This window comes from Cavia porcellus, unplaced genomic scaffold (assembly GCF_034190915.1).
Source record: "Cavia porcellus strain 051 isolate PalLab524CR breed Dunkin Hartley unplaced genomic scaffold, mCavPor4.1 scaffold_12, whole genome shotgun sequence".
Lineage (NCBI taxonomy): Eukaryota > Metazoa > Chordata > Mammalia > Rodentia > Caviidae > Cavia > Cavia porcellus.
In genome coordinates, this window is record NW_026947495.1 from 45,746,619 (window position 1) to 45,772,402 (window position 25,784).

General features: G+C 36.5%; 1 protein-coding gene across 7 annotated transcripts in view; it reads left to right on the forward strand.

Moving 5' to 3' along the window:
- Gpd2 (glycerol-3-phosphate dehydrogenase 2) overlaps window positions 1-25,784 on the forward strand; it is a 137,759-nt gene that overhangs the window by 87,772 nt on the left and 24,203 nt on the right. For all 7 annotated transcript variants that reach the window (XM_023561018.2, XM_063259113.1, XM_063259116.1 and 4 more), the window contains 3 exons: window positions 14,727-14,891; window positions 15,714-15,858; window positions 20,312-20,505. In XM_023561018.2, coding sequence (XP_023416786.1) covers window positions 14,727-14,891; window positions 15,714-15,858; window positions 20,312-20,505 — 504 coding nt within the window. The remainder of the gene's footprint in view (window positions 1-14,726; window positions 14,892-15,713; window positions 15,859-20,311; window positions 20,506-25,784) is intronic.

The following is a 25,784-nucleotide window of genomic DNA, read 5'->3' on the forward strand; positions in this document are numbered from 1 at the left end:
TTTGCATGAGGAAGGATTTTGCTTGACTAAAAGCCTCTGGAACATTCAAATTGATCCTAACCCTCCTTAGGAAGGGAAATTCCCTGGGGGCTGAAAGAAGCAGTGTCCTCTGAGAATGGAGTGCTTTCTTGTTCAGCTGTCGGCGACTATGTACTCTCATTGTTTCCAGTTTCCTTGTATCTAGAACAAAACGGGCTTTCTCTAGAAAATCCTGTACTACTGCAGCCCTGAGGTGCACTCAGCTGTATTGTGCATGTCTCTGTATGTTTGGCTAATGTGTTTAAAGAGAAATACATATCTTTTTCTTTGCTGTCAAGTCATGAGCTATGAGTTCTTATAGACGAATTTTTTCTATAAAGCAGTATTTGAATTTTGGTTTTATGTTTCTGCTGCTAGAGGTACAGTTCTAAAAATTGCAAGCTTCTTGACTAGCCTTTGTCTATCTAGTATAGCGTTTTTTTTTTTTATTTTAAAGAGAATAAAACCATGCAAAATAAAACAGAATGAAACCAATCAAAACAAAACATTGAATGTAATACAGAACTTCACAACAGGATCATAAGAAATCATTGGTGGTTACCATAATGCCTCTCATTATATTCCAGATTGCTGCCATCAGACATAATAAAATCAAACAAAATAGAAGAGAATAAAACCAATCCAAAAAGAACATTGAATAAAACAAGACAATAAAATGGAACAAAACAAAACACAACAATACTGGATTTCAAAAATAATTCAGAAGGAAATACCCCATATTTGCTGTATAACATATTGTTATCCTCTTAATGAATGCTCAGACTACTGGCCTTGGACCTGCAAAGTCAATCAAACAATAAGCATTAAGTTGTTTTTGTACCTCAGTTGCTATCAATTCAGCCTGTGATCTTCCAAATCAACTGGTTGCTTAGTGAGTGGGCAGGTGGGGGTGGGGTGTTCTTATCGCCCAGCTCCATGCTGGTTGGCTCACAGCAATAACACAAGAAGTGAATTAGCTTCCTGTTACTTTTCCCAGATCTAGTATGGTTTGTGTGACTCATGGGAGCAGCAAATTAGCTTCTTGTTTCTCTCCTGCTCCCAGCGTGGCTTCTGCTGACTCATGGGAAGGGCATAGACACTCATGTCTTGCACTGGCTCATGGGAAGGGTGAATTAACTTTTGTTTCTCTTCTCAGGCCCAGCATGGCTTCTTACTATTAGTGGGGCCCCAGGTTTGGATGTTATTTCTAATTAGTTTTGATAAATCTGTCCTATGGAAATTTGTGAAAAATCCTAAGATGGAAAAAAATGTGAATGCTGCTAAACTTCCCGCTGTGGGGTCTTGGGGAAGAAGTTGACTAAATAGTGACATATAGTACTTCTGAATGAAGTGTGCTCACTGTAGGCCAAAGCTTACATCATCCACACATCTGTGTAACCATAAAGATGAGTAGTAATAGTTTCTAACATTTTTCATTTATTTTGATTTTCTATCCATCAAGATTGGCTTTATTTTATTTATTTATTTATTTATTTATTTATTTATTTATTTATTTATTTTTGGTACTGGGGATCAAACTTACAACCTTGCACTTACCAGGCAAGCACTTGAGCTGCTGAGCTAAATCCCTGGCCCAAGATTGGTGTCTTAGTTACTTTATGCTTGTCGCTGAGACAAAATACCTGATGCCCAAGTTGGGAAAGGAAAAGTTTATTTCTTACAGTTTTTGGAGGTTTCAGTCCACACTCAGTTGGCTCCAAGACAGGCGAGCATGGCTGGACTGCTGTTCATGGCGGCTGCAAACAGCAAGCTCCAACCAGCAAAGAGAGACATACCTTCTTCCTGCCATTACATCACATCCTGGCTCCCCCCCTATGTGGGTGGAGCACTGACACCATCAATCCAAGCACTAGGCAATGAACCAATCACAAATACACAATGCAAACTCATGAGGCCTGGGGGACAGAGACATAAACCATGACAATTGGCTTTATTGTATTAGTTTTGAAATGCCTAGAAAGATTTTAGAGAAGGCAGCATTTTGCAAGTTGAAACAGTGTTTAAATTCCTGTCTTTTGAGATGTGATATTCTTAGTTGTTTTTATATGAGCATCAGTTTCATTTATGGTTGTATCTATTCAGCAGCCACATAATTAACATCATCTGTAAAGAAGTCACTGTAGGTACTAGATAGAATAACATAAAATGTTTCTTTTCCTTGAAAAACGTCTTTATGATACTGGGGTTTGAAATTAGAGTTGCTCTGCCACTGAGCTACATCCCCAGCCCTTTTAATTTTTTATTTTGAGATTAAGTCTTGCTAAACTGCCCAGGCAGGACAGAAACTTGTAATTCTGCCTCATCCTTGGCAAATGAAAGATGCACACAAGCAAACCAATGATTTACAGTAGCATCTGAGACTTTCTGTGCAAGGCATATACAAACCTAAAGTGGGTGTGGGGACTTGGTCAAATTTCCTTAATTAAGTAATGCTTTATTGAATCTTAAGAAAGAGTGGTATCACCAGGTGGAATCAGTGGGGGAGTGTGCCAAGACAGTACTAGGGTCAGAAGCATGCAGGCATGTGGAATACATGCGACAGTTGTATGGAGTTTGAGTGGAAAGTGAGTTAGAGGTATGAAGTAGAGTAAAGGGTTTGAATCATGGAAGCCACATGTGCAATGCAATGCTAAGGAAGTTAGTTTGAATTTCCAGTGCATGAAAACAGCACATGACTCAGGGAACTCAAGATCTAAGAAACATGCTTGTATGACTAATGAAAGAATCTTGAATGAGATGTGAGGCTGCTATGAAGGAACCACAGTCCAGAAGACGAGTGAAAGTATGGGAAAGACAAGACACAACACATGGCACAGTATCTGTTTCTTTGCTTATATTCCTTAGACAACTCACAGTATCTACTGCTTAGGCTTTCTTACTTTATTAATAGGTGGCCTTGTGATTTCCCTCTTCATATGTCCACCTTTTGGATCTTTTGTTAAATCTTCAAACTGGAAGTGAGTTAATAAAGTTAATGTCAAGTGTTTGCAAATTCTGCTTTCAGAATAATCTAGATCTTTTAAAACTTCGGTAATGTGGGCTTTAAAAAAAGATCTGTGCTTGCCCAACTAGTTTATGTCAGTGTTTTGGAAAGAATATCAGTCTTTAAAGCAGTGCTAGAGATATAAACCCTCTGGAGAGTACAGAATCCCTGATGCATGCTAATTTTATACTTATGCAGGTGGAAGAAGGCAAGGGATAGCCAAAGCTATAGATAGAACAAAGGCATGTCAGTTGCAACCTGGTCTCAGTTTGGGCTTAGTTCTCATCAATCCCATATAGGGATATTGGTGGTTTATTTATTTATTTTTAACCTGTACCATATTAAGATCTTACTTTGACAAATCACATTTTGATTTATAGTCTGTGCTTTTGGCATGTGCTCTAATGGCATTAGCCAACTCTAGACACATACTGAATTCATTATGTACCTTATGTATGTAAGTAGTAATACTTCCTTTTAATGAACATACGGCAACATCAAAGTGCTGTGAGGGTGTTTTACAAAAGTGTCTTTGTGCAGTGTTCCTCAGAAGTTTGGAGACGTGTGTTAAAGACTAATATGCTGTATGTTAAGTTGTATTTTAATGGAGTGATGTATTATAATTTTGCCCTCTTCTTAAGGTGAATAGTCTGTAATAGTCTGCTTGAGTTGTTGATTCTGAAGTTTGACTTTTAATTAGAATCCCACATTTTTTACATGTAAATTTATTTATGACCAGATGAATTAAGAACTCAAAGAGTAAAATTGAATTGTAACCTGAATTATGATATTGACAGACAGTAGGTAAGGTACTCGTTTTCTTATTTCCCATAGATGGTCAGAAATCTACAGAGTCTACTGATAGCTATTTGGGCAGCATTAAACCATGACTGTATCCCTTAAAAGGCTTCTTGCCCTTAGTAATACTTAAGAGCAGGACTCTCCCAAGGCAGCGTGTAGAGGCTGAGAAGTGAGGCAAGATAGGGCTCAAAGTCTTGCCTGATTGAGAGCAGACTAATTGGACAGTCTGATTGCCCATCCCACTCCTCCCTCATCTGTGTATGGGATCTGAGCAGAATAGCACTGGTCTTCTTTGTGAGGTGATCCAATGAATATGACAGTACTTTGGAGTTTCTTTGGGAAGAAGGAGAGTATGTGGAGGACTAGCAGTTTCTTTCAGCACGAGGGATTGAACCCAGAGCCTTTGCCCTGAGTAATATCCCTGGCAGATATATAAAGATGTAAAGGGGGGGGGGAGGGAGAGAACTATATACTATATATAATATTTTTAAAAAATTATATATCTATATATTTATATAAGTTTTTACTTATTCACTAAGTGGTCCAGAATGGCTTCAATTTGTTGTCCTTGCCTCAACCTCCCAGAGTGGTAGAATTACAGGTGTGCGTCACCATACCCAGCTCTGGCTCAGTAGCTCTTTGAAAGGGAATAAGGCCGTTGTTTTGGGGAAAGGCTGGGCGGAATGTCAGAGCACTGGCTAAAAAGCTGAGATGGAAAAGAGTTCTAGTCTAAAAGAACACAGACACTGGGTAAGGAACCCTGTGTTTGGTGTAAATTGTGAGAGGGAACAGCAGCCTGTTGAGTCCCAGGGTTTCCCTTAGCTAGGGTTCCCTGAAGGTAGATAACAGTTTGTGGGTGGAGGGATAAGGCCTTTTGTGAACTGCAGGTGCAGTCAGGATCGACTCCGGGTCTGGTGGGGCAGATCTTCCGGGTCGAAGGCTACTGGTAATTATGACAGAGCAAAGCAAGGGCACCTTGACTGTCTCTAAAACTGATGAGATCTTTCTTTCATAACAAGCATTTCCAGGAAGACCTTGAGAATCTGGGAATGTGCACCAGAAGCCCTAGTCACAGGAACACAGAATTTGCTTCTTTTTACTTTTCGTTATGACAAATATAAAATGTTAGTAATATATTTTTAATTTGGTGTGGCATTGTATACTAAGTTTGTAATTCTTTCTTTTAAATAATAGGAAATGATTAGAAGTAGGAAGCGTGTGGTTACTCTGTGTTTTGAGTCTTGTTGCATGTTATTGTGCTTCAGCATTTCTGAGACAAAGGGAAAAAAATTTTAACATTCATTGGAATCTTTGTTGAAAGAGCTATCTGTAGTATGATTTCATTTTATGTTTAATTTGTTTAATAGTTTGCCAACAATGTCCATACCTCATTTGAATTATTTCATTTGTAAACTCTTACATGTTTATTGAGTGCAGGTTTGAGTCAAACTGTCTAAAATATTGGAAGCATCTTTCTCAAGCCCAGAGGGTATTGATTACAGTTGTAATTATTTGCCCCCTTACAAACCCAGGGGAATTTTATGTGTTCAGATATTTTATGTCAACAAATTTGTTGATAAAAATATGGCTGTAACATCTGGGATAGAATTTGAAATATTGTAATATTTTTGTATTTATTTGTAATATTTATTTTTTTATTAAAAAAATTAAAAGAAAGAAGATTAAGATAAAAGAGGACATAACAACATAATAACACAGGTCAGCACAGAACAATTTAAGCAACATAGTGTTTCACCACAAGATAACCTGCTTGTAATATTGACATAATGGTATTAACTATATTGTATATAACTTCCTTTTTATGTCTTTTTTATTCAGAAGATAAATCAGATATTTATTTTAGGAGGTAAAAAAATTAAACTGACTCTCTGTATTTACATCTCAGTTTTTTACCTCTGCATGTGATTGGTTCTAAAGAAACACTGTCTTATCATTTCTCTTGGGGTGATTAGGCTGTGATAAATTGATTGACATTAATATGCTCATAATAAATTGATTTCTTTGTGGAAAAAACATTCAGCACTTTCCTACATGTAGGGCATTGTTATCCTTGATAGAGTGAGATTCCTGGAGTGATAGTTGAAGGGTAGAACTAAGTTCTTGCTCTTAATTTATTCGTTCTTATGAGATATGAAACATTAACATAAATTAGATGACTCAAATGGCTGTTTAAAAAACACCCAGTGGGGCAAACCTGTTTGTATAATCAGATTATTGTTTAAATTTTGGTTAGTAACTATTGAGTTCCAGAAGCTGGATGTTCAGCTGGATCTTCTTGCTATAGGTTGAAACAGTATGTTAAAGCTATATTTGACAAGATGTGAACCTAAATATTTTGCTTTTGTAGTTATACCCCCGCCCCATCTTTTTCTCTAGTACTGGGGAATGAATCTATGGCCTTAAAGATGCTAAACAATTACTCTATCACTGGGGTACATACTCAAACCTTATTCCTCGCCTTGGTTTTGTTTTGTTTTTTGTTTTTAATTTTGAGACAGGGTCTCAATAAGTTGACTAGGTTGACTTTGGCCTCTTGAGTAATTGGGATCACAGGCGTGCGCCATCGTAGCCGGCTTAGAATTACATTTCATCTTTCCATTTCTTCTTCTTTTGGAGAAGAAAGCCCCAAATAAAGTTTCACAGTAAGCACTGACTCTGGACTGTTAAGGGATATTATTCTGATAGCTGAGGAATGTATCCTATTTGGACATAAAAGACTTCCAGAGAGGGAAGGTCAGTTGGTAGAAGGCTGTCTTTTTTTTTTTTTTTTTTTTTTGACAATAATTTCATTCTCACAGTGCTTTTAAATATGTGTGAATCTGGCCATTTTAGTAGTTGTAGTGGGTCAGCAAAGAAATTGATATTAACCCTACTTTATAGATGCAGAAACAGTCTAAGGAAAAAGATGTGTGTTGTCTGTGGGTGAGTCCTGAACTCAGGCATGTGAATCTCCCAGCCGCCTGGCCAAGGAGAGGTACCCTGCTGTTCATGTCAGCACTCCAGAGCTTTCTTTCTTTCAGATAGTCAGGATGCTGAGCTCCAGTTAACCTGATTTGATAACAATTTGATAAGATGTGGAATCTTTGTGATTAGAGAGAGAAATCTGATACAAGAGTCACTGTGAAACAGATAAAGGCTCTCAAAAGGCTGCCTCCAGTTAGTATTCCCTGGCTGGTCCTTAGCACATGCTTCCGTATATTTATTATGTGGCTCACACTCAGAATCACCCCTGGGGCAGGTTGAGCCATTCTAGCATTTTCTAAAAAGTCATGTGCATGTGCTCACACACACATGAGGAGGGGAAATGAGGAGAGAGTCCTGTGTAAGTAAAAGGATTCACTTCCTTTGCCAGTCCTTGGATGAAAGATAGTTTAGTTACGTCAGGGAACTTTGTTTTTGGCTTGTTACATAATTGGGGTTTCAACTAAAAGTTGACTTAGTTGACTTAGTTGTGATTGCAATTTAAAGAATTGATAGAGCTGAGAACTACTATAGAATCATCGTTTTTCCACTCTAGCTTGAGCAGTGAGAAAACAGAGAAACAGAACTAAAGACTGGCCTAAGATTTTTGTCACAGATGAATAAAAAAAAAAAAAGAATCTAACCAACTTCAGGAGAAAAGGAATTTTTTTCAGAGGACTGGGAGCAGCAGTAGAAAAGCAGAGAAAGCAGAGCTAGATTTGTAGCACCTAGAGCCGGGACAAAATCTTGTGCTACAACCAGTGCAACACAGAATGGAAGTGCTTGAGTCACTTGCTTTGACTGCAGGGAGCAGGTTTAGAGACCTATACCTCAGGAGCCCCTGTGGGAGGGGGAAGGCTGCTCTTTGCAAGGCTTATGAGATGGGGAAGGGACTTCTAGGCTAGGAAGGAAACCTCAGCCGAACTATATCATCTCTTATGGAAACAACCCACTGGTGAGTGGTTAAGGAATTAGAACTCAGGTTTTCTGACATTTCCCTAACTAATGTTGGTTACTTTGTAAAGCTGGCAGACATTCTCTAGTTTTTAAGAGAAACAAAATTCCCTAGATTTTATTCTATTATTTTCACACAATCTGTTACTCTATCAATACCATTTTCTTCTGGATTGAAAACCATTCTCTTATTCTTCTGTCTTTTGTGACAAACAGAGTGAAAACAGCATAGCACTTGTTTGTCAGTGCTAAAAAGTGAAGGAGAAAGAGATTAGAGATTTGTTGTTATAAATTTTAGGAAAGGTTTGCCAGATTGATGAGCAATAAAACCATTCAGAAAGGCAGGAAACAAAACAAAACAAAAGCTCTTAGAACCGGGAAATATCCAGAATCCCCCCCCCCCCTTAGTTTAAGAAAATTGTTTTAAGCAGTAATGATGACTTGTAAATATAAAGTTTTGGCTTTTCAGTAATTGTGTTACCTTTTAGTAATAAAAGATACAATAATAAATTACACTTATTGAGAATTACTGTGCTGTAGCATGCATTTCTGTCTGACTGTTTTTGACAGTCACTGTGTCGATCCTGTTGTCATTTCCCTTGTGTAGATGACGGACTAGAACCTTAGATGAAGCAGCTGGCATGAATTAGTATATATGGGACCTGCCCTTAAGCTATACTCCTATGCAAAAAGCTTTGCAAATTTTCCTATAACTAAAGAGAAAAGAAGAAATGTCTTGAGTATTGGGTTTGGTGGCGTTTTCAGAAAACTGGAAAAACAAAGTAAGTGTATTAGGAACTGGTACATGTGACTTTGGGAGCATGTGACTTTTCCAGCATGGCTGTAAACTTCCTGGGTGCAAATGGGTCAATCTGATCTTTTCTGTTTTCTAATGTCCACAGTGACACTTGTTCAATGCTTGATATATAGCAAATGTTCAACACATATTTTCAAAAGAAACAAATCTTCAGCATCCTCATGTCAGTTTTCTCTGGTGGAGATACCATACTGTCTAGAGTGTACCTTATAAAGAGAGACCTTTACCTTCCTGCAAAGCTCGCCATTCCAAGGAGGTTTACCAGTGATTTAGTACCTTTCATGAATAGACAAGGAAGTGTATCTAGGGTTTAAAGGCTAAATAACTGTATGATATGGTCAATAAAAGAGTCTGTATAGTATGTCTTATTTTTTCCTTTCCAACTTTATTTCAATTAATTTTTCTCACATTGCTCCCTTTCCTTTTTTTTTTTTTTTTTCCTAAATTGTATAAACAACTATTTTTGGTTTGTGCTAGAGAAAGAATTGATTGTCCTGGAGCAGGCATAGGGAGTCTTCATTGTGAACTAATGTATAGAACATTTTTGTACAGAAATAGCTAATGAATACCCAAAGCATTCTGTTGTTTGCAGTTTAAATATGGTTTCATTTTTGTTCAACTTTAGCTAGATTCCTAACTGTCTGAGAAGTAGAAAATTTACTCCTCATTAGATTCATTTAAAACTTTTGCAAGAAAGAAAAGTCCTGAGGGTATAGAAACTTTATGTACTTGAGTATGTCATGTTAAGGCATTTGACAATGTTTCGTTTACATGGGGCCAAAGACCACAGTTCCACCCTGATTGCTAATTATTCAGATTGTAAATAGCTTATCCTAGAATTTAGGGTGAGACAAAAGAAACTTGAAGGAACAAAAGGCCCACGATAATGAAAAAGATATTGTGAAGAGAAAGGCTGGGCAGAATTATGATGCAGGTCACATCCAGTGCCCACATTTAATTGTACCTTTGTATTTAATAATAAAAATGATTACAAGCTCACTGCTAACAGGTGTCCCTTCTTAAGAACTGTAGTATGAATAAGTGACAGCAAATTACTCCCAATTCATAAACTTGGAATATTATGCTTTTATTTAGCATTTTACCAGTCTATATTACTGGATATCTTCTGCAAAAAAATGTACTAAATTTAAAGATTTTTAAACTTAAAAATATAAAATATTTTTAAACTTAAATTTTAACTAGAGAATATATCAAAAGCATAGGCAAACACTTTAAAGTATAAATGAAAGAAAAAATACCTCTGCAGACACTAAGTACACTGGGGTTATACTAATGCTATGGTCACACTGCTGGTATTTTATGCTTTTATATAAGCTTTGGATGCAATTACAAATTAGCAGTGATTAAAGTTAATAGGTAGTTGTGCTGTTGGAATGTCATTGCCTTAATTGCTCATGCTTTGAAGTGGTCATCAGTCCTTTGATGTTGTCTGGGATTGGCTGGGTGATTCTCTGGTGTCTGCTGAACTTGCACTTCTGTGTAGAGATATTGACTGACTGTCAGAAATGGCACAGCCTTTTCTGAGATGACTGGGGTGCATTGAGACACATTTCTTACCTTCCTACTAGTATCAGCTAATCTGGGGATGCTCTTTTTCTTGGCATTGGCAGGGGGCAGCAGCCCAAGTAGAAACACATGGGTGCTCTTTTGAAGCTGGTTTTTTTTGTTGTTGTTTTTATTGTTAAATCATATTTACTAATATTCCATTTACCAAGCAATGTAACAGATGACTGAGTCCAGAACAGGGATACTATGAAGACAAAACAGAGGGCCTGGCCATAGGTAGGGAGATTTGGAGCAAGATTTACAAAACACTACATAGTCCATAAAAGTTAATTAATCAAAGATTAATTTTAGATTGAGTGGTAGAGGAGTACCTTTTGTGATTTTTCCCTTTTTCTTTCATGAAACGTGTGTCTTTGGTCTTTATATTATAGATGCTCAGTCTCTTTCTTACAAGTGGAGCAAGGTTAGAGAAACCAGAAATGGGAAAAATGTAGAAGTGACATCTAGAAAGGGATAAACAACTATTAAAGATTGGTCTTTACATGAGCCAGTTACATGCCCTATGTGATTTCAGGGGTGCCTCACTCCTGCCTTTGTGTGGGACACAGAAACCCAGGGGAAGGCAATGTATACTTACTTTCCCCTAGCCAGGTTGGTGACACTCCCAAAGGAAGTGCAACCGAACTTTTCCAAGCCCAGAACCATCTTGCACCATTGCTTATAGGTGTGGATTCTCTATGCATGACCCCACTGACTTCACTGACTTTTGCCACTCTTTATCACAATCAGTACTTCTACAATGGATTTACTTTTGGGCATTGTATATTGTCATAAATCGCTACGAAAGACTGTGTTCTCATTTCAGATTTTCTCTTTTAAACTTACTCATCTTACATATTCAAAGCAGAATTTAATCTCCTTACATGCACATGTGTGTGAACATGTGCTGGGATTTTTGCTGGGATTCTACCTGCGTATTTCCCATCAGAAGAGAAATTTTAAATGTAACAGTTACTTTAAATGAGTCTCAGTTGGGAAGACTGCATGCAGAGGGGAAGCTGTCAGAGAGGTCATTGTGACACTAGTTTGAGACAGTGAAGCATGCTCTGTGGATTTTGTTGGAAATGGGATTAAAGCTTTTGATAGATATTCTTGTTTGCAACCCTCTTTCCTCTCCTTGCTAGAAGTAGTCAACCTGATCGCACAGTCCCCAGGTCAGGGGACAGGGAGACAGAAGAGAAAACATTCTTGGCAGTGGCGGTTTTCGTTGGTGATAAAACTATGGGTAGGTGTTATTTTAATGAAAAATTATTTTTCTAACAATAAGGTTTTCTATACTGCTGGTTGATACCAGACAGACAGTTCATTACATACAGAAACCTGCACACAGTTAAGGACCATTTAGCAGTGTATGCAATTGAAAGGAGGACTGTGTGTAGACTTTCACAGCAGCATAGAATTTTAGACCTTTAGGAACAGGAAAAATGCCAACTAATTTGCTACTTTTTTTCATATTTACTCTTCATATTCTTACACACTCAGTGATTATTTTATTTTTTAAAGCTATTTTACATGTTAACTTAGTTGCCAAACTTTGACTCTGAGGAGAGCAATAGTGCTGTCTCCAAAATATTTAAATATAAGGCCTGTCTTTTAGATGATGAAACCCGTATTTCACTTAAAATACCTCTATTTGGTATGCAGGACCACTGAGGGTTAAGATAAAATCTATACAACCATCAACTTTATTCTTTTTGGTGGGTAGATTTTATATTTTGTTTTTCTAAACAACAGAAAACAGTTATAGTTCCACCTCTTATGTGCTTCCTCCCCTATGAGCTATAAGCTCAGTCTGTGCACATATGTAAGATTTCAAGTGCAAACGAGAACAGAGCAGGAAACAGATTTTCACAGTTGCCGTCTGGGTCCTTGTGCAAGTGCCAATGTAAAGCTACTCGCTGAACAGTGAAACACAGTATAATGTTGCCTGGCTCTAAGGAAATGGATTTGAAAATCTAAACTTCAGAGCAAATCAGTTGAGTGGGGATTTGAGATTACTGTATCACATTCCAATGACATGTAGTGTTGTCAAAAACTTTTTTCTTTCAGAAGTAAAATTATGGGAGGGATTGAAATACCTTTCAAATTGTTGGAAAGAGGATTGAGTAAATTTAGTTAAAAATAATGAAAACATGTCACTTATGACCCAGGAAGCATATACTACAAGCACCTAAGTGTCTCAGGGTAAAGGACAAGTTTAATGTGGGCAGAGGGGAAGAGGTTTGTCTACATAATGAGATCTGTATGTAGGATCAAAAATAAAAAAGACAATTAGGGAAACATTTCTTAGTATACAAACAACAGAACTTGTGAGCTGGACTAGTTCTTTAATATAAGCTGTACAAGTACAACAGACTGATATTCTGAGAATTTTAGATATTTAAAATTCTATAACATTTTCTATTAACATTTTATATTTTCAAATTCAGTTTGAAGTTTGTAATGGATATATCACTTTACCAAGAAATTTGTCACTTAATAAGTGGAATTTCTGCCTGGTTCCTTGGCACATGGATTCATGTAAAACTGAAAATAGATAGCTGTCCAGAGACAGATCCTGTCTGTAAGTCAACACCCCTGAATGGGAGAAGTTCCTGTGATAGGCTTTTTTCTGCTGCATAGGATATTTTATTGTTACATATAAACCTCTACCATAAAGAGTTGGGGGGCTGATACTGTGTGATCTCCTGAGGCTGAAGGGAAATTTTAGAGTGGAATTTTTAGTTTCTCTGAACTGTGTGCATCTAACTTTAGGGAGGGCTTTTTTTTTTTTTTTTTTTTTTGTTACTGGGAATTGAATTCACGATGTCTTGGTTGCTAGGTAGGTGCTGTGCTGCTGAGCTGTATCCCTAGCTGAGCAGACTTCAGTTGTAGTATTTTTTAAAAAATTTGTCTGTGTGTATGTGTTCACGTGCAGTGCTGGGGATTAGTCAGGGTCTTGCACATACTAGGTAAGTGCTTTACTACTGAGCTAAACCATAGCCTGTGTAAGATCATTTTTAAATAGGCACTGTACATTAATAAACATTGTTCTCTTAAGCTAACTTTGAGTGCAACTATTTTAATCTTCAGGTTATGTTGAGTTGAAACTGATAAAGGCTATTCTTTCTTCTTCTTTTTTTTTTATCGATATTGGGGATTGAACTCATGACCACCTGCTTGCAAGGCAGGTGCTTATGCCACTGAGCTAAATCCCCAGCCCCTCTTTCTTCTTACTTACTGCTCAACTAGTTCAGTTGTCACTGGGGTTTTCTTTCTTCTCCTGCTTTCATTCCTTTAATTTTTGTATAGGAAACTGCAGAAAAATTTATTTTGGGCTAATGCATGATATGTTTTTAGATAACTCCAAAATGTAAAAATTTTGCATGTTGAGGTTTAATGAATGTTAATAGTGCTTATAATGATAGTGCTTATAATTTGGGAAGAAAGTTTCTTGGATAGGATTGTATTAGTTCAGCAGTTTTAGAGTAAGATGTTTGTGGGAGGGGCGACAGAAGCTTCAGTCATTGATTCTCTCTTTATAACTTTGCCCTTTTAGCTGGAACAGATTACTTGTATAGTGCTTCTAGCCCTGCACAGACTGAATCACAAGAAAGAAACTTTACATAAACCATTTATACTCAATGTTTAGTATGCTGGCAACATAAATCAACAACAATATCCATTACAAATTCATCCCTTTATCAGTATTATCTTGATAGAACTGATCCTAATGTGTGGGAATTTGAACTCTGCTTCAATACATCTAGCCCTGGATAATTAATTATTCAGGGCACAGAAAACCTGGCCCCAGCAATGTAGAGTAATTCTTCTGGTCAGCGTTAACTCCACTGGCAATAATAAATAGAAAAAGTCTCCAGTGATGCCAGTATTTTAAAGTGATTAATCATCCTTCCCCCCTAACCTCCCCCTTAGTTTTCTTTAACTAGGATTTTTCAGCAATAAATCTTTAACAATACAGGTAGGAATTGTTCTGTAATTAAATTTTGCCCTGCTTAATTTCTTACCTTTTATGTGCATTTTTAAAAATGTTACATTTTAAGGAGCCCTGATCAAAATTCAAATCAAGAAAAATCCTTTTATGGAATACAGAGACATTCTCTATGGAAGATTAAATTCTGATTTTGAATATTAGATAGAGCACATACTCATAAAAATTGTTCATCAACACCATTTGGGGTGTCAAATATTCTGAAGTTTTGAATTGCTTCATTTCATGCTTATGGTTTTTCTGTATTAGGAAAAATCTGACATATACATATGTTCCCACATGGAGAGAATAATTATTTCTTAACTTTCAGATAATTGATGTCAGCTTCTTAGAAAAGGGATATTTTTCTCTATGTTGTGGCACACAAAATGCACTTGCTGGATTGATAGATAAATGCCTGACTGAGGATGACCATGTATTTTCAAATTATGCCCCATGGAGCTGCCCAGCCATCATGTATATTCTGGGCGACAGGGACAGATGTGACATATCTCTTGTGACACACTTCTGTACCACCAGTCTGTGGCTCGAGGTGACTCCTGTCTGTCCCCTGGTGCTTTCCCCTGCCGCAGGACAACACAACGATGCACGGATGAACCTTGCCATTGCTCTCACTGCTGCCAGGTATGGGGCTGCCACAGCCAATTACATGGAGGTGGTGAACTTGCTCAAGAAGAAAGACCCTGAGACAGGAACAGAACGTGTGAGCGGGGCCCGGTGCAAGGATGTCCTCACAGGTAGGCCAAGTCTTCGGGAAGGAGCTATGTCTTAGCATTTTACCTTCCTATTCTATAATGACTAAATTATAATTTCTGTATCACTTTTCTTTCATTTAAGCCAGACTTCAGAGTTACATTAATTATATTCTTTATCGTCAATAATGATTGGTTTAACATGAAAATTTTTCCTTGTGGGACTTGACAATTTTTATCCCTTTGCATTAAATAATAATAATTATAATGATAATAAATGCCTGCAAAATTCCTACAGCTATGAATGCAATTTCTTTGCACAAACATATGATTAATAAAATTAAATAAATGTGCCAAGTTTCAAAGTATCACTTAAGTGTGACACATGCAGTGCATTTATACATCACTAAAGTTAGTCACCTTTAACTCTGGTTAGATTGTCATTCTTGCCCTGGTCCTGTAGCCATGCAGGCAGTTGGAAAGTTGCATCATTCTTGAATAAAACCAAAATGGGGCAAAATAGTGTCTCACAGCAATGCTGTTTACACAGGAGAGTTTAAGGAAAAAGTAGCTTTTTTACTCATTATACATGGTTCATGTTTCGCACCTTGGTCCTGGATACTTCGCAAATATGAGAAACAGTAGAAAAGTGGCATGCTTTTTTGCTTTAACTTGGACTTGTTTGGTAAGTTTACTCAGGAATGAGCCTTTTGTTTGGTTCTTCAGTAACCATGGCTGCTCATGTCCGTTAGTATGGCATGCAATATACCTCGCCATAGGTTAAGTTAATAGATGAATTAATAATCCATGGCATCGGTGAGCAGAGAAACAAATGGGGTGTATGAGTGATGCTGCTTTCTTTTACAGGGAAGGAATTTGATGTGAGAGCCAAGTGTGTTATCAATGCTACAGGACCTTTCACAGACGCAGTTCGCAAAATGGATGATCAGAATGCTACAGCTATCTGCCAGCCAAGTGCGGGTGTCCATATTGTGATGCCTGGTTATTATAGGTAACTGCATTTCATCTTACTGGCTAGCACCTGAGAAAGGGGGACACAAGGAATTGTCTCTGCATTTAATTTCTTCTGGTATAATACGTGACCTAACTGCTGCTCACAATGAGGAGAAATAAGAAAAGAAGCTCTTCCAAAGCAGAATATAAACCAGCCCTGTGAATGTTTTAGCTACTTGCAGCAGTACTGGTTTCTGAAGGATAATGATTTGGGATCTATTTTTTCACACTGTATTTTTCCAATGTAGTCACCTTTGAGACTTCAGTATTAATATTTTTGAATTATACTGTTAATAAAACAGTAAAAGTTAATCTTGCAGAATCTTCCAAGGGGGATGTATTTTAATTAAAACATTGCCAATTAAATTTGCAAAACTCTCAAATTTGCTTACAAATGATATGAAAATGTGGGCTGTTCTGGTATTTTGGGGATTATAATTTTGGAAGTATGTTTTTAAATATGTTATAGCAAATAAAAAGCAGCTATAATTTCTAATGTATCAAAAAAGATACAGTGGGGATGAAGAAGTGAACAAGGATTAAGAATGTTTATTAACTGAGAATCATTTAAGATGGTTAGTGGGTATATGGAAGATTTCGTTACTTAGTGTGTGTTTGAAACTTTTTCCTTTTTCTTTTTTTTTTTTTTAAATTTTGTTTTAAAGAGAATAAAACCAAACAAAATAAAACAGAATAAAGCCATTCAAAACAAAACAGTGAAAGTGATGCAGGACTTTAAAACAGGATCATAGGAAATGAACAATGGTTACCTTAATGCCATTTGTTATTTTCAAAATTGTTGCCATACCATCAGACATAATAAAATCAAACAAAACAGGACAAATAAAACCAATCAAAACAGAACACTGAAGAAAGCAGAACCATAAAATGGAACAAAACAGAACAATATTGGATTTCAGAAATAAGAGAGAAGGAAACCCCTCATATTTGCTGTATTGCATATTGTTATCCTATAAATAGATGTTTAGACTACTGGCATTAGGCCTGCAGAGTCAGTCAAACAATTACAAGCATTAAGTTGTTTTTGTATCTTGGTTGCCATCAGCTCAGCCTGTGACCCTCGCAGTCAGCTGGTTGCTTGGGGACGGGGAGCAGCGGCTCTTCTTGTCTCCCAGCCTGTGTCCGGCTCGGCTGGTTCACAGCAAGGGGGAATTGGCTTCTTGTTTCTCTTTCTGGCCCCATATGGCCGCTGCTGAAAAATTTTATGAAATTTTTCATAAAAAAGAAACATTTACGTGTTTCTTGCTAATTTACTAATAATGTTTATACCTAGTATATTAAAAACTTCTGTACAATAACTCTGTCTTGCTATGCTAAAAGTACAGAATATATATACTGTTTTTACTTCCATATATGGTAAATCTAGTAAGCAAGCTGTCAATTCTATGTGAAATAGTAACTTATAGGAAAAGCTGTTTAATGTTTAATTATTTTCTAGGGAAGATTAGAAACTATTTCTGTTACCCACCTTGGGAATAAATAAATTAGAGCATATTCAAAAAAGGAATATTGTATAGTCATATATATATATATATATATATATATATATATATATATAAATTTTTTTTTTTTTGGAAACAGAATCTTACTATGTAATTCAGCCTGGTCTTTATCTCACTATGGCAGTCCTCATGCTTCAGCCACTTGGGTGGTGGGATTACAGTTGTATGCCACCCTGCATTGTACAGCCATCACTGTAGTTGATATCCATGGTCAGACTTTGGTGTGACCTTGCAGAATTAATCCTTCATAAGAAAACAAACTTTTCCTTAAGGGGAGTATGAATTAGGTAATTTAGAACCAATGAAAGATATTTCCAGTTGGATTCTTAAAATTTTATACCATTCATTAGTAGCTTTGTCTTCCCTGTGTGCTTGTTAATTTTATGTTTGACGCATATGTCTTCACTTAAGCAGTTGATTCTCTACAGGCTCCAGTTATGTGTGTGTTGGTAACCATCACCTTCACCCTTTAAAACTGCTTTTTACGGTGCTAAAAGTTTTTAAGGTATTCACTAGTTGTGCATTTCTAACTATGTTTCCTACCTGGCTTGCTGAATGTTACAATTTGATGCTTAGTTTATCAAGTTGATTGTTCAAGGAGTATGCATTTGGTCCATGAGAATAGTTGCATATAAAATATGGCAGCATATAACTTCTCAATTTTAAAAAATAGAATTTTATTTCTTTTCTTTTCTTCTTTTTTTTTTTTTTTTTTGGTATCAGGATGAAACTCATGACCTTGAGTTTACCAGGCAGGTGCTTATCCTGCTGAGCTAAATCCCTGACTCTTTCGTATCAATAAAATACTGTTTATCATCTTGAATGCTTGAACTCTGATGTATTAATTTTCAATTCTGATGTGACTGATTTCACCTAAGGATTTATCAACTTGAAATAAAAATGTGCTTATATATAATCCCACCATTGGGGTAGCCTCAGGAATGAAGATTGTAAGTTTGCGCCCATCCAGGGCAACTTAGTGAGGCTGTTTAAAAAATACTGAAGTCTAAGGACGTAGCTCAGTGGTAGAACACCTGTGTGTTCATTCTGCAACACTGCCCCCAAAACAGTGCTTGCAAAACTTATGATTCACTGATTAACCACTTTAAGATTTTCATGACAAATACAGAGAAAAATAGGTATTGTATTTAGAGACCAAAAATACTCAACCCTCCTAGTTCTTAGTGCATTACAATAAAAGTAATTTCCTGTAAGTAACCCTAAGTGAAGGTAGGAACCTTTGCGGAAGGTCTGGGTGGTTGGCATGTGTCTGTGGTGCTTTTTCAGGTTTGCAGAGTGCTGTCCCCCTTTCTCTCCTGTGTCTCTGGTAGGGAACGGGCAGTGGTTTCTTTCTGTAAAGGCAAGGACATGATGGGCATTTCATGGAGCTGAGGGTTCATTAAAGAGAAAAACTGCATAGTAGGTCTTGTTTATATAAAGGAGATTCATTAGCTAAGCTGACTGTAGTTTTCTTTTTTATGTAAAGATATTTTGAGTTTGGCTTTAAACAGTTGTGAACTTCTTAAGAAGCCTTACACATTGCAATACATCTTTAAAATTTTAATGGAATAATCATAAAAGTTGATGGTATGCTCTTTTATTATTTACTTATTTATTTGATTTTGGGGGTTTTGTAGATTACAACTTGCTAAGTAGTCCAGGCTGGGTTTCAATTCGTTATATGGCCCAGACTGGTCTTGAATTCACATTCTCCAGCCTCAGCCTCCCAAGTGCCGTGATTACAGGCATGCGCCACCATGCCTGACTCCTCATGCCCTTTAAAATGTGTGTGTGTAAGAGGGATTTCTTGAAATGTATTCGAAGCAAATAGAATGTGTTTTTATTTAAGAAATTCTATTAATGGAAGCTAAAAATATTATACAAAGTATTTTTAACTTGGCATTTGTATGTGAATTTAGTCAAATTGAAACAGCTATCTGATTTGTTGTGCTCTATTTGATTATGACAGTTTCAGATTCCTCCCACCCCTTTAACATCTTCTCCAAATTTCTTTGAATAGCTAATGACTATTAAAAAACAGTCTCTAGTGATAAATATGACAGCTTTTGTTAATGTTTATTAACAATTGCCTATTCTTTCCAATGTGTTTTATACTTTGATATTTAGATTGATTATTCACTTTGTGTCAGTGAAAATTCTTGTCTAATATTTTGAAGATTTTATGTAACTGTCAGAAGGCAGCTTGTGCTTTCATTTAATAGCAAAATGCACTGATGTTTTCTATTTAAAAGGTTTTCCTTGCTAAGGTGTTCCTTTCCCTTTGGCTGGTTCTAGGATATCATTAGTCAGCCAGGGGTAAAAAACTGAGCTCTTTTCTTCTGCTTGCACTTCTTGAGATTTCTATAACCTTGAAATAGGGCAAGAAATCTCATATTTGGTAAAGTGGCACAAGTTCATCTTAGCACAAAGAAGTAAAGAACTTTATGATTACATTTTAGTTTCTAGAAAGTTAAACTCTACTTTCTCATGTACTTCTGAGGCCTTCTACTGAAAGAAGTGCCAAATGTCAAATGTCCAGGGAAATACTTTTCCTAGACTTGGAGGAGGGTTGAAGGGCTTTCATTGATAACAATAAAAGTGATTATAGGTATTTATCGCCCTGAAATTATCTGATGTGAATGGTCCAAGAAGAATAAAAACCAAACAATTGGAAGTTAATTAAACTTGGCTCGTCGAGGTGGGAGGGAAGTTCTACTGCACAATATTATTATTGCATTTGCATAGTACCTTGTTTTTGGCCAAATTAGTTTTCTTTTCATGAATTTCTGGATTATGGTAAGGGCAGTAAAGTAGTAGTTTATGTTTTTCTTGTTTGCTTATTTGAGCATTAGTGAATAAAATAGTTTTTTTTGGAGTGCAGATTAATACTAGAACTGAATTTCAAAACTAAATTTTTTTTTATTGTAGCCCTGAGAGCATGGGACTCCTTGACCCAGCCACCAGTGATGGGCGAGTTATTTTCTTTTTACCCTGGCAAAAGATGACCATTGCTGGCACTACTGATTCTCCAACTGATATTACACATCACCCTATTCCTTCAGAAGAAGACATCAACTTCATCTTAAACGAAGTGCGTAACTACTTGAGCTGTGATGTCGAAGGTAACAGAAACATTCCTTTAACCTTATCCCCTCTATTTTTTGGTAAAATTTATTTATTGTTTCTATTTACTAATTTTCACGGATTGTACAGTTTGCTTTATTTTCACTGGTTGTTCAGTTTTTATTGGTTAAACGTAGATTGAATTTTGGCAATTTGTACACATACATAACATACTTGGATCATTTTCATTCTTGTTCTCCTTCCTTGTTTCTCCCAAAGCTTTCCAGTACTCACTGGAGTTGCCATGTCTTCAGTCTGCCTCATCTTCACCCTGGCCTGCTGTCACTGTTTTGTGTTGCTCACTTCTATATTTATGCTGACCAAATTACAACACAATGCAAGAAACTTCATTTTCTTCTCTACTCTCTACATCCACAAGAAACTCACATAGGCCACTTCTGATAATTTCTAATGGCAAGATTGAAGTTTCACATGCAACCTCCTCTACCAGAGGAGTAGGAAATGTGTGCTTCCCTGTTTCAGTAGTTTGGGAGGCCTGACTTACAAATACAAGATAACCACAGAAATAAGTAAACAAAGAAATGAGAACATAGAAACATGTAGTCTAAGAAGTTTAATGCTCTATAGCGTAGTCCATTTAGTAATTCTGTAAGAAAATACCTGAGACTGGGTTCTTTTGTGAAGAAAAGAGGTTTATTCAGCTTACAGTTTTGGAGGTGGATGATTTAAGGTCAGGCAGTCTCATCTGTTTTGGCTCTGGTGATGGCCTCTTGGTTATGCCCAACATGCTAGCACCACATGGGTGGAGATTTTATAAGAAAAGTGAAAGGAAGAAAGAAAGGAGGCAACAAGAGACTGGAGAAGGGCCAGGAGCTCTCTGGATTGGGAGAGCTAAGTCACTGTGAGACTAGTGTTAATCATATTCAAATCATAGCAGTTCATTACCACGTGGAAAGTACAGAGAAGCAAAGTTTACTTCTTCCCAAATTTTATCTGGGCATTTTACTTGGATGTTGTATGATTTTTTTCAGTGAACTTACATAATAAAATTTTTAACTAGAGTAATTCCAGAGGTTTCCCAACATTATTCTTCCATGTTTTCCTTCTTTGTTAGCAGCCTCAGCAATCCAAACTATTGCTTTTCTTTGGTGATCTTTTAATAACATATTGTCTAATTCCTTATCTATGCCCTATGTGGAAACCACACAGGCCAATTCCCACTTAATTGCCTGGATGCATTCCTGCATCATTTCTTACATGGACAATTTCATCAGTCTCCTTATTGGGCTCTCGGAGTCAGGTTTCTATCCACACCCCATCTAACCTGACATCAAAACTCACTACAATACTCATCATCACTTTCCTGCACAAAAGTATTACTTAGGTGTTTCCTCATTAACTTTAGGAAAAGTTACATACTACATTCAATATAAGACTTTTCATAGCTATCTTTACCGGTGTACATTTACACCCTATCGATGCATTTTTATGGTTTATTTATTCTATTATCATTTCCAAGTCAAGGCGTATACTTTTAAATATTCATGCCTTGTTTTTGTTGAAGCATTTCTTTGGGATCCCCTTTCTGGCAGTACTCACATTGACAAAATATTTATGCTTTAGAAATTTTTGCAGTTCATAAACCACCTGTCATTTGTATTCTCGTGGAGTCACACTGGTCACACTGCCATTACATCATAGCATTATGTTTTCTAGGTAATAGTCTAAGATGTCTCATTTAGAGCTCTTTGAGGGTAACAATTCTTTTTTCATCTACAAAATGTATTATTTAACTGGCATACTATTCATAATTGTTTTTAGTTAAAACGTTAGTTATAGGTGCTTTCAGGGTTTTGATACTGGTAGCAATTTGAAAATTCTAAAAGTAGACAAGATTTAGGTTTTGAAAAATAGTTTTATCTGTTTTGTTAGCAGTTGTACAATATTGATTTTAGTGAAGGATACAGAGATACCATTTTAATCTAGCTGCAACTCATTAGCAGCTATGAAATCTTTTCCCCTAAAGAATTGTTTTTCATTTTGTGATCACATATTAGCAAAACAAACGACTTTGAAAAATGGTTCAAGTTACTTTTAGTTTAACCGATTAATCCATACTGTTTACTCTTCTTCCCTCTAATCTGAGAAAGAAAATGGATATAATTTCATTCTGAACAGTCTCTTTGGACTTTTACAATACTTTAAATGTATTGAATATATATTAGTGAAACCTGTATGACTTTTTTCCTTTTTTATAATCAGTAGATATTTGTACTACATAGTAATTACATTCATTGAGGTATTATTATTATTATTATTATTATTGTTAATGAGGTTTCTGTGTTTCCCAAGGTTGCCTTGTATTCACCGTCCTTCCTCCTCAGCCTTCTGAGTTGCTAGGCATGTACCGTCATATTAAATACTCCATATTGAAATGCTCAAACTTTTATTACAATTTTAGTTTTATAATTCATTTTTTCTTTTAAAATCTAGGAGGAATTCAATATCTTGGATTCTATTTCAGTACATTTATTATTAATAATGAATCCTACTTCGTTTCACATTTATCTGTGTATAAACTTTTAAAAGTGCCCTTAAGAACATTAGATTACTAGAGCAAAACAGAATTAATTTAAAAGCAGAGAGCTTTATGTTGACAGTTTCCAAAATTTTGCAGTTCAAATGGAATGGGAAATCTTACTTCTTACACTGCTGAGAAGCTGGATGTTGCTGGAAGCACTTGTGGGTTCCAGGAGGCTGTTGTGCTATAGCGTGGGTGGAATCTCTATAAGAGAAATGAGCCTTAAGCTGTAACAGATCCTGGATCACTTTTATTTTGTCTCTAAGTAGAGAGAAGATTTGGCAGTTCTTGGTTGGCCCGTGAAAGTTTTTTCAGTCGACATACCTTTTGGTTGTCATGGAATTGATGAAACTAATGAAGTTATTTTTAATTCTCACATTTGATAGAAGTGGTTGAAATTGACATCTAACTGTGACAGCTCAGATGTTTCTCCTGATAGCCTGAGGACATCTTGAGAGTAAAATCTTCTGAGGAGCAGATATGCAGGGTAAAAGCAGAGGTGACATCTCTATCATAGACTTCATTTATTTCCACTTGTGCACCATATAGTACACCTTTTCCTCTTATAGTCTTATGCTTTAAAAAGTTATTAATTGACAATGATTCTTTATAATTTGTTTCCATTCTCATTTCTAGTTAGTGTCCTCATATTTGAGGAGTTACCTTGAGCTTTATAAAATGTCAGCTAAAGTATTCCACATCTTAAAGTGAGGATATTTGTATTTTTTCCGAAGAATTTTGTTGAAACTCAGTATTCCCTTCTGTACTAAGGAAAGGTGTGAGAGAAACTCAGTTTCAGGCACCAGTCATTTGATTACATGCTGTTACCACACATATTTTGATATTTACATTTGTAGGCCATATTTTAAAAACTGCTATTTAGTACCTTTTTGTTGTTGTTGTTGTTGTCTTTTTGAGACAGTGTCTCACTATGCAGTCCAGGCTGATCTTTTTTTTGTTTGTCAGTCATTTCACACATTTATTGCTTGCATTGTTACAGCTTTATCCAGGTAGTGTTTTTGTGCAAAATTTTGCAGTGTCCCACATTTTACACATTTCCCTACCTCATTTGAAGTGAGGAATTCCTTTGCTGTTTTCAATGTGGACAGAGAAATAACCTCTTATTACTGGGAGATGATCACTCACACTGCCAGAGAAAGAGGAACCACTAGCTCAGTTGTGATCATGTGATATTTGCTGCCGCACACTGCTTGTATTGCAAGACATGGCTCATTTATCAAGTTAAATTTATCAGAAATATTTGTCCATCTTACAGAACACTCATGGAACAAGTTACTCGCAATCCAAGGTTTGACTGTATGGGAATTTCCCAAGCTCTATGATAACTCTTCCTTATTTCTTCTTCCCTGAGATGGCATGGATTTTGGGGAGGGGGTTTTATTATTTTTAATTTTTCTGATCAAAGTGTCTTCATTGGACCTTTTTGCCTTGTTTTGGAGACAGGGCCTACTATGTAACCGAGGCTGGTTGGTCATTTATCTTTTTGAGACAAGGTTTAGCTATATAGTTCAGGCTGGCCTTGTACTCACTTTGTAGCCCAGGCTGGTCTTGAACTTGGAACGATCTTCCTGCTTCAGCCTCTTAGTGCTGAGATTATAGGCATGCACCACCATGCCCGGCTCATTAGCACTATCCATTTGATTCCCTGTAACAACCTTAAGAAGCTTATTTTTCCCACAGTTGTTGAAGAAACTGAGGCCCAGTAATGCTGTTAAATTTCTTGCCCATAGCTAGTTAGCATTAGTACTTGATTGAGTGTAAGTGAGTCTGACTGTAATACATCCTTCTAAATCCTGCATAGTACTCTGATTAGTAGTTCTGGGTTTCATGATGTGATCCACTAGGGAGTGAATTAGTCTATCAATTCATTTCATGAAAGCTGCTAGACATCTCTAGAATGACAGTGACCTTTACTCTCCCCTGGCTTTATTTGGATTTGAATGTTAAACTGTGGAATGTTTCATGTCTTATAATTAATCTCCTGAGCCAACCAGTTTTCACCACGGACTAAAAAAATAAAATGTTTGGTTTAGATCCTAGAGCAGTACTTTTGAAATGTTTTGCATGCAGCCAGGGTTGAAATAATCATTTTAAAATGAATTATTAAATGGGTAAGTATAATTCTGATGACAGTTTCTGAGCCTCCCCAAATGGCTATATCCTTAAGAGGGGGAAAAAAAAGTGTCAAATCTTAACACTCCATGCTGTTCACAGCAGCTGCCACACTTCTGCAAAATGCGTTGGAACATTTCTGAAAAGCGTTTTGCCTGTTGGGAATAAGACCATGTCTTCTTTCACAATTTAGAAGGCTTTCTATTCACAGGCTGAATTTTCTAGATTACTTGTTTGTTCTTTTATGAAATGGGTAATTGATAGTTCTGCAGTTTGTATTGAGTTAGGAAGAAAAATGATCTTTTGAAAAATGTATCATTAAGTCTGCTGTGTAGAGGTTAATCAGAAGGATGCAGTGGTGAAACTAAGCTATGACTTAACTTGATTGAGAGAGACAGAAGATTTGCCGAGTGCTTTTTCCATGTAGTTTTTCTGGAGTGCTTCTCTGTGCAGCATCTCTACTTGTACACAGGTTTTCACATATGCAATTAGTGGTGTTTATAGATTGCTTGTTATTCAATTAACAACTGAGCTGGCCATATCAACTCAATGCAGACTTGCCTTTTCACTGCCAGAGATTGTACCAGGGTTATCAACTTACAC